Source organism: Drosophila innubila, assembly GCF_004354385.1.
Source record: "Drosophila innubila isolate TH190305 chromosome 2R unlocalized genomic scaffold, UK_Dinn_1.0 1_C_2R, whole genome shotgun sequence".
Lineage (NCBI taxonomy): Eukaryota > Metazoa > Arthropoda > Insecta > Diptera > Drosophilidae > Drosophila > Drosophila innubila.
This window is the reverse complement of record NW_022995374.1, coordinates 1,251,129-1,261,611: the sequence shown is the minus strand read 5'-3', so window position 1 is coordinate 1,261,611 and position 10,483 is coordinate 1,251,129. Positions and strand designations below refer to the sequence as shown.

Below are 10,483 nucleotides of genomic sequence, written 5' to 3'. Positions count from 1 at the left end.
CGATAAAGTCTATGGCGATATGGCGACTATAGCGGACTATAACAGCAAGTGGCAGCCACGACAGTCGCTCAGTTCTCTGAGGGTAGTTAGTTGGACAACGGCGTTGCCGCAAAACGGGTCCCCAAAAAAATAAAAAGACTGCCGCACAACAACAATTTTTTGGGTTAGATTATACACACACACACACACACACACAAATACACACATACATGCAGTGAGAAATATACACACACATTTACGCATACGCACACTGAGTATCTGTAAATGTATCTGTATCTGTAAAAGTATCTTTTAACTACTGCTGCTGCTGCTGCTTCAGTTAGTAAAACAGCAGCTACACACAAAAAAAAGGCCAACTTAATTGCAGTCAAGCAGTGTGTGTGTGTGTGTAAAAGTTTAATCAAATTGTGTGCTAAATTTGCGAAATAAACAGCAGCAAAAATTGTGCAAAAAAATTTTAATAAAATAACAAAGCAGTCGCAAAAGTTTAACTACAAAAAAAAATGTGAAAAATATGCAAGAAAAAATAAAGTGTATATATATAAGTGTGTTGAAGTGTGCGGGCATGCTGTGCTGTGTGTGTGTGTGTGTGTGTGTGTGTGTGTAGCAGCAATTGTGCTTTAGGCCGCGACAGCTCCCTGGATACAGAAAAGTGATTTCCTGCAAAATGTGCCAAAAAAAATATAAAAAAAAATGAAGAAAAACAAATTTTTATAAATATAAAAGTCACTCGAAAAATGTATTAAATAAAGCATTTTAAATAATACCCATAAACTCAAATAAAAGTGCTTAGCTGACAAATATATTAAAGTTTGAAAAGAGTGGGGTGAACTGGGAGAACAAGGAACAAGAGAGAGAGAGGGAGAGAGAGCGGCAGAGGGAGTTGATGTATTTGCTTCACTTAACTCAATGCATATCGATTGATGAAAAAATTATTATAAATTGCTTCAACCTACATATAAAGCGTGTGAGATACACACACGCATACACACACGCACACACACACACACACACACACACACGCGCATACATTAAGTTTGAAAAGCAATAAGCTGTATAACAGCAGACACACACACACATACACACATTAGGGTTAAGGGAGGGGGTGTAACATAATGTTGTATAGGGTGGAGTAGATGGAGCGACTAGAAGAGAGACGACAGCGATAGAGGGCAAGAGAAAAGGAGAGAGGGAGAGGGAGAGGGGTAGAGTGGGAGCCCTTATGTCGTTAGCTTCGTTAGTGGTCGCTCGTTCGCTACTCTACGTTTCGTTACGTTACCTTACGTTACGTTACGTTACATTGTCAGTTTTGTTACGTTACGTAGCTCACACTCCGTTCAAAACTTCGATGTCGCTGACTTCACGCGCTCTCTCTCTACCTTTCTCTTGTTCCCTCGCTTCCTCACTCGCTCTCTATCTCTCTCTCTCTCTATCTCTTTCTCTTTCTGTGAGTGGGCGCCGCTTCGTGCTTCAAAAAATGTGTGTCAGTCAGGCTTCTCATCACAGCAAACTCCCCACTCTGACTCTGACTCCATCTGCTTTTCCTCTCTTTCTTTGTTTCTCCCTCTCCTTCTATCTTCAACAACAACTTCACCTCGCAGGCGTCTGGCAACTTTGCCCCTTATAAATCACTCGTTGAACACGAAGCACTCGAAACACAACAAGCTCAACAATATACAAAAAAAAAAAATATTACAAATAAAAAATAAAATATAATAAAATGTGAAGAGGATAAAGTTCAACAGTTGAACTAAATTCATTAGGTACTCCTTAACAATTTTATCAAGAAACATTAGCAGCACACAAAACTCCACATCAAATAATAATTAAAATAAATGTGACTTAATAAACTTAAAACTGTTCAACTAATTTTATTTACTAATATTTATTTATTGAATGTTAACTAAAAACATTTTGAAAAATTACTTTTTTGAAATTTAATATATACAAATTTAACTTAAATAATGTATTTTGTTTTATTATTTTATTTGTCAACAATTTAATAAATTTTAAATTTTAATAAAAAAAAAATTGAAGAAAACACTTAAAACTTAAACTAAGCATGCAGCAAAAAAATTAAAACAACATTCAAATTAAATTTAAAAAAAGTCAACTAATTAACATTTAAATAATACAAAATTAACTAAAAATGTAGTGTAACTTGACCATTAAAAATAAAATAAAGTTAATAAATAAAATCTTAACTTAGCAATGCCAAGAAATAAACATTTATATCTAATAAAATTATTAAATGAAAACAGAAAAGTTTAAAAAGTTTAAAAGTGAATGTGCAGTGGTTAAGCGTATTATCATTATGATTATCATTAGCTAATTTAATCTGTTTGCTCACACACAGCCATGTACATACATAAAAAATGCATTAAAATTAACAAGCGGCTATTAAAAAAATGCAATTAGTAAACAACAAGTGAAACTAATTTAAAAAAAATAGAAGAAAAGAAAAACAACTGAAAAAAAACAGCAAAAGCGGAAACGGAAATGCACTGACAACAACAACAATAACAACAACAGCAACAACAAAAAGAAGAAGCGGCAAAAATTTGCACACGCCTCCCTACGACCACTCCCCCAACACATATACGCACACACACACACAAACACACACACACACTTGCAAAGCAATGTAGTCGCCGCTGTGCGTGTCTGTGTGTGTATCTGTGTCCGTGTGCTGAAAAAGAAGAAGGAGAAGGAGAAGCAATCAAAAATTGCTGGAACTAAAGCAAAAAGTGGAGCTGAAGCTGGAACCGGAACTGGAACTGCAGCTGGATCAGAAACTGAAGTTGAAGCATATAAATAAATAAATTTCATATTTAGCGACGCCACAAGGAAAATCATTCAAAATTCATCGTTTAAGCAAAGCGGGTAAGAATTTCTCAGAGATTTATCAATGAATTATCAGCTTAAGAGACACACACACACACACACACTGAACACACACAAACACACACTGAACACACACAAACACACACACACATGAATACAGATTGTATTGTAACATTTATGCGTATTGATTTCTGCGTATGTCTTTGAGTAATCGTAAATTATTCAAAACTATTCAAACTAATCATGCCTGTTATACTTCCAAAAAATATCCACAATTCACAACAAACTTTGTGTGCATTCTTGTAACATTTTTGTACTTAACTTTCAATAATAAAAAGTGTGTGAGCTAAATAAATATTTATATTTTTTTAATCTCTACTAAAAGCAGTCAACAAAAAAATTGTTTAAAATTAAAACAGAAACAGAAAATAAAATATTTCATATCTAAAACAATCTGTTTATAATTTTTATTATCTTTTTTTTTATTTTGCATTAAGTTTTTTGCTGATTGTTTTTTGTTGACGTTATTTTTTGCTCATACCATTTCAAGAAAAAAAATTGATAAAAACATTAGAAAATGTACATAAAATTTATTGTGAATATAGGATATAAATAACTCAGTCCCTTTTACTTTAATGTATGTATGTATGTGTATGTGTATTGTTCCTTTACTTTGCTTAAATATGTTAGGTTAAAGATAAATTTTTAATTTAATGTTATTGTTTTTAAATTTTAGTGCGCAGAATTAACCAACTATTGTGTCTTAGTTTTAAAAAGTAAATAAATAAATAGTTAGCTATACTTAAGTAGTTTTACTTATTAGTTAACGAGTATTACACATACGCCCCATATAACAAATTGAATCTTATATTCGATTTACTGTGACAGACAAGTCGATTATCTCAGTTGTCTTTCACATTTAATTGTTTGGCAGTTCCATTTGCATTTCCCTTACCATTTTTTATTTTCTTTTACGTATTTCCATTTGCTTTTTTGGCATATCATCATCGGGCTGAATGGCAATTGATACTTAGTTTATAATTAGAAAAAAGGCGCACGAAAGCAGCTCAAATGAATGACAACAAATGGAGCTACACTGAGAAAAAAAAGGAGAATCTCAACTATTAAATATATAAACTATTCAACTATTCGCTTACATCTCTGTTTTGATATGGGAAAATAAATGTATTCCATTTCGAACCACATTAATTAAAAATCTACTTTATATTACATTTTCTTGTTTTATTAAATAATTTATATGATTCATATTAAAGCAGACTCTTTAAAATTCAAATTTAATACTAATCTATTAATTTATAATAAATCCAAAAGCTGCAAAAAGCTATAAAAAACAGTGCCTATATAAATCATCCTGTAAATTATAGTCTTAATTTTTTTAGCGTCTCTCAAACTTTTCAAATATTTATTCTCATTTTTTGTATCAGTGTAGTTTTCCTACCCCAACCCCTTGCTGCTTAGTCTGCTCCTCGCATGATTTGTCGTGCGAGTATACATACGGCAGACACTGTCAATGCCTATAATCATTTTTTTTTTCATACTCAACCGAAGTCTTTGCGTGATTGTTTTTATTCTTATGACTTGTGGGTGAGTGTACCCCCTTCTCCCCTTTCCTCCTGTTTTCCACTGTTTGGCATTGCTTTGGTTTTAGTATTAGTTACAGTTTCAGTTTCAGTTACAGTTTCTTGACGGCATTTGCCTTGTCTAAGTCTTGTTCTAATTTTAGATGAGTGGAATAATTTTTATTGATTTCAAATTTTAACCTTATTTTACACGTTCGCCGCGTGGGTGTCTCAATATCTTTGTTGTGCGTGTGTGGGTGTATGTGTGTGTATGTGTGTGTGTGTGTGTATGTCTCGCGACCACAAAGTGTAGAAAAAACGCCGCCACTGCAAACAACAAAATGCGGCAAATGCTTTACGATGACGCTATTGTTGAACCGTCGTCACCGACACACTGTATGTGTGTGTAAATGTGTGTGTGAGTGTGTCTGACAGAGAGAGAAAGAGAGAGTGTAACTGCGCAGAGTTGTGTGGTGAATTGCTGTCAGTGTGACTCTGGCAGGCAACAACTCAACATGTTTGTTTTGAGATACAGAGAGAGAGAGAGCAACAGAGAGACAGAGAGAGAGAGCAACACAGAGACAGAGAGAGAGAGAGAGAGAAGTAGACAACAATTGTATAGGATTTCGTCATCAAATCGTATTACAAATGCCCCAAAGTGCCAACCGGAAGCGCAAGCCGGAAGTGCAGCCATCAACGCCGCGCCTCAAAGTATGCAATGAATGCTGAGCTCACTTAATGCCCAGATGACTAGATAAGTGCATTCATTATATTGGGATTTTCAACAAATAATACTAGGCATACCAAAATTGGAGGATGAACAAGTTAAGGAACACAAAAAATTGAGAAAATAAAAATTGGAATATAAAAATATTCAATTTAAGAATACCTAATGCGAAATAGAAAATTGAGAACACAAAACTAGGCAACTTTTAAATTTAAAAAAAAAATACGACAAAAAAATAACAAATAACGTAGTATTAAAATTAAATTAAAGGAAGGAAAATGAGAAAAAATTTGAAAATATAATATTTTATACATTTTCTATTATTATAAAATAAATTTAACATTTTTCTGCTAAATTACAATATTATAGTTTATTTCCATAAATGCACCACAGAGAATATACCAAAATTGAAAGTATTTCGAAAGCCGCAAATATAAATTATATAAAGAATTATTTTGAATGTTATTAATATATTGTTTTCTTATTTTTACTTTAAATGTATGATGATCGCTTGAGTAGAAAAGGTTTCGCGCCTAAACAATAAAATGTTGTATTACAACATATTTAAAAATAGAAAAATCATAACTATCTTTCCTCAATATTAATGAACTAGTTTATTTACAATTTTTTGCAGTTTTAAAGATTTTTGTTTTATGAGTTTCCTATATTTTGTTACCATTTTTTTTTATATTCTTACATTTATTTCCATATTTTATAATTTTTTTATTTATTCTTTGTTTTTTGTAATTCTTACAAGAATTTGCACTATCTATCAGATAAGTGAGAGAGTGTGTGTGTTTGTGCTTTGTTTGCCCAGCAAAGTGCTGTGTTGCAATCGAATCTGGCCTCATATTAATATGAGCAGGCTCTTTGCTCTCCTGACCTCATCTTGATTGTGTTTAAGCCCTGTTCGCCCCAGCTGTTGGCCAAATGCATTTGACCATATAAACTAACTGTTCTTCTTGCTTGCTTGCTTGCTTGTCACGTAAATGGGCACTCAAGTGACATACACACACACATACACACACACACACACACTTGCAAGTAAACATTTGAATGGTCTTCCGGTCTGCTGATTCGCTTAGCTTTTATTTAGCCGCTATCGTTGTCGTTGTTTTTGTTGTTGTTTTTGTTTACTTGCTCTGCCTGCCTTCTTCCCCTTTCCCTTTGCTTCCCTTCTACCCCTCATACATAAAGGCAGCGCATTCAGTTGCCTGTTTTCTCTCTATGTCTCTATCTCTCCGCACTTCATTTTCAAGCCTTTCCTGGCTTAAAAAAAAAAGAGTGAGAACTGTCTTCTTCTTCACACGTGCCACAGCTGCAACTTGTACAGGGATACCTGTGTCTGTGGCAAGCGAGGGTAGTCTTAAAACTAAACAAAACTCACATGTTTGTATGATAGATCTGAAAATATAAAAAATAAAATTTATTTTCACTAGTGTTTTTTGCAATAAACAAAGATTTGATTTAGTGATATGTAAATAAATATTAAGTTGTGTATTGCGAAATGATAAGTTGAGATTTTTTTAAACTTTTCTATTTTAAATCTTATTTTATTTCAATCTTATTTTATTTATTTTTTCGTCTTAAATATTTTACTGTTTATTTCTTTGCTATTAAATAGTGAAGCTTATTAATGCCACCCTCGTTGCAATTTCTGTGAATCATATTCTGCTCATGTGTGAGTGTGTGTGTATGTGTGTGTGTGTGTGTGTGTGTGTATTTATCTGAGTGCGACTCCTCTTAAGAAGCGGCTGCTCAAGTGGCAATTTGCATGCGATTTGTTTTGTTTAAATAGAGAAAAGCCAAAGAAAATAGAAGTGGATGGAAGGAAAGAAGGAAAGAAGGAAGGAAAAGGAAATTTGCATATTCGTAGAGCTGCCATAATGCAATACTCTCGACAATTTGCTCTGCTTCTTTCTCTTCCTCTTCCTCAGCCTCAGCTGGTTATTTGCCCATGCGCTTACGGCTAAGCAGCTGGCTGAGATTTAGATACAGAATCAGATTCAGTTTCAGATGTAGGTAAAAAGGTTAAGGATATGCAAGTTGGCGTATCCTAATTTAAATGCAAAACGGAACAGAAAAGCACTCTCTTAAATACACACACACACACACACACACACATAAACAGACGGCAATGGGGCGTATGTGTAATATGAGTTATGCTTACGTGCTATGATTTAAATATTACGTATACGTATTTGTAAGTTATTTGTATGTTGCGTTGATTTTCTCTCGTACTCTCGTACTATGTTTGTTCTCTTCTCACTTCTTACACTTGCAGATGCAGAGCGACTAAAAAAAATACAAGCAATTTAAAGAATTTAACGAGAAATAGCAACAAATTGAACAACAAATCAACAAACACAAAAAAAGCCAATCAAAAAGTGCATATCAATAGATAAAAAATAACAAATCGAACGTCGCATTTAAAGCCAGACCAAAAAGGACTTGAGGAAGGCAAAGAAGAAGAAGGAGAGCAAGAAGAAGAAGAAGAAGCAGTACGAGTTACTCTGATCGCTGCATGCCGCGGATCAGCCGCGGATTATGTCACGTGACGATTATAATCCAGTGAATAGCTCTGGTGTTCGGAGTCCTGGTCGCGTGCGTCGACTCCAGGAATTGCCAACTGTCGATCGATCACCATCCCGGGATTACGGCGCACGCGGAAGTCCTCTAGGTGAACACACAGCTTACAAACTTAAGCAACTAACTAACAGCTAAACAACTTAACAATTAACAATTAGTGTTAACAAATGCTTCAACTAATCCTCTGGCTACATTCTAGTAGCCATCAATGCACAAACGTAGACGAGCACAAATCAATTGCAATCTAAATCAAAAATATAATTATGATAATGAGAATTAAGATAATCTTTGGCACGCCGAAGATTTGATACCTTTGCAGAGTTTTTACTGAATGTTCCTATGACAGCAACATGATAAAGTGGTTCCTTTATCACCAAATTTGTTTAGCATATATAAAATAACAGCTACTACATAACTTGCGAGTTTGGTTTAATTATCTTTAGAAACCCAAAAGGTTTTCATACTAAGGGATCATTTTTAAAGGATCGTTTCTATGGCAACTGATCCGATTTGAGCAAAATTTGGTAAAGATATATAAGACAACACCAAATTAATATTCTATTAGTTTGGTTAAGATATCTTAAGACAACTAGGATTTTCATACTAAAGATTAATTTTCGAATGATCGTTTCTATGGCAGCTTTATGATCAAGCGATTTAATTCAAAGCAAATTTGTTTAAGATGGATTCGGCAATACCAAATAAAAATTCTATAAGTTTGGTTGAGATATTTTGAAAACAAAAAAGTTTATCATGGAAAAGTTTGGTATTCGAAAGATCGTTTCTATGGCAGCTATAGGATCTAGTGCTCAGATTTGAAGCAAATTTGGTAGAAAAGTATTAGACAACACCTAATAATTATTAATTATTTAAAAGATTTTCATACTAAGGGATCATTTTTAAAGGAAGAAAAGTATTAGACATCACCTATTAAATATTCTATCAGTTTGGTTGAGATTTCTAGAAATTTCTTGATTTTCAAACGATCGTTTCTATGGCAGCTATCTGATATAGTTATCCGACTTTAATCAAATTTTGTCAGCATGTACAAAACAATGCAAAATATACAATATGCGAGTTTGGTTATGATATTTCAAGAAAAAAAAGTTTCAAATTTTATTGGTGGTAGATAATAATTGACATTTTTTCAGAAAACAAAAATAAAATCCGAACACAATTATAAATTTGTCTGCAAAGGTATAAAAATTAATTTATTTTATCCTTTAACAAAGTAAAATGGAAAATTCTGGGATCCACAATCTCTAGAGTCTGCAAATTCAGTTGTATAAAACTATAAAATGTATCTCAAAGATACACAGCTCACGTTTGTGCAAAATGTATCGTAAAATACTTTCGTTTAACTTATTATTGGCATTCTCAAAAGAACAACAACAACTGAGAACGCTTTTAACAAACTCTAAAATTTCTACAAATCCTGTTGCATGCATACAAATAATTAATATATACAAAAATAATTTCTGTATGTTAGCACGGATAATTGGCTTAAGGACGGACATTTAACTGAATTTCGAATTGAATTTGAACTTAATATTATTTTGTAAAAATCATAAAAAATGCTTTTAGTTATGTACTAACTGTAGTTAATTGAAACTAATGCAAAATTTTAACTAAAATCTATAATTTCTGTCAAACATCACACGCATGCGCATGGTACATTTTCCGTTTTGGCTTTAATCATCTGCAACAAATCTGTAACAATTTTCATTTATTATTTTTGAACAACAATAACTACACAACAAACATACATCAACACTCACACATACAATTTGAATAAAATGCTAAACTCTGCAAAATGATTTGGTTGTAGACAGAAGTGAAAGTTAACTTGAAAATTGCATTAACTTGGCTAGCAAAGATGGCTAGCAAACAAATTTAATTACTGCTGAACGCGTTACACAAAATCAAAGCCTCAAACTGGATTACAATTATGGTTAGCACACTATTCACTTTATTCACGAGTACTCACTTCAGCCGACAATGTTGGCAGTTGTGACCCAGTTGAATGGCCATAAATTAAATGGCCGAAGCCGCTTAACTGAGCCCACAAATTGACCATGATTCTCTAGCTGAGTTTACTCAGTTCAAATTAAACTGTAACTAGCCAACTAATTAGCGTTTTCCCGGCTGAAGTGAGAACTCGAAATACGAGTAGGCCAACATATTTATGGCCCTAAGAGTTGTCGAGTTATCTTTGCGCTTTAAATTAAGAATCTTATACTTGTCATGCCCCAAACTTTCTGATATCGTTAGCAAACATTTTTTTTTACTTTTCATGTACTAAATTAATATTGCTCCTCACAAATTTGGATATCAGAAATTTTGGGATGTGGAAGGACTTTCATTACTAGACTCTTACCTCCTAATGAGCTTTTTTTTTTGGTAATTTTTTTTCAATTATAAAAAAACCTGGAAAATGCTTTGTCAAATGTGCAAAAATCCCCTGTTTTCAAGAAGAAAATACACAAATTGAAAACCATATTTCAGGCTTCATTTTTACACTAAAGTCAGTCTTAACAATTTGCGTTAATGTTGGCTTCGAGCATGGCCAAAATGGCAGCACTGACACGCAAGGACACAAAGAGCCACAAATTAAGTTTCATGTTGAGCCGTGCAAAATATTCTCGTGCTAGTGGAAAAGTTTAGTTTATGGCCCACACTTTTCCACAAATCACACACGAAGCGGGCCAAGATGTGGCTGGAGGGGGGCTGGAGGGGGAGTACA

At 33.4% G+C, this 10,483-nt stretch overlaps 1 protein-coding gene across 1 annotated transcript in view; it reads left to right on the top strand.

Annotated features, from left to right (window-relative positions):
• Nucleotides 1-2,540: 2,540 nt before the first annotated feature.
• The window catches only part of LOC117782835 (trichohyalin), a 53,134-nt gene continuing 45,191 nt past the window's right edge, over nucleotides 2,541-10,483 (top strand). Inside the window, exons 1-2 of the mRNA XM_034619885.1 lie at nucleotides 2,541-2,883; nucleotides 7,436-7,831. Of these exons, the coding sequence (XP_034475776.1) occupies nucleotides 7,699-7,831 (133 nt within the window). The 5' untranslated portion in view covers nucleotides 2,541-2,883; nucleotides 7,436-7,698. The remainder of the gene's footprint in view (nucleotides 2,884-7,435; nucleotides 7,832-10,483) is intronic.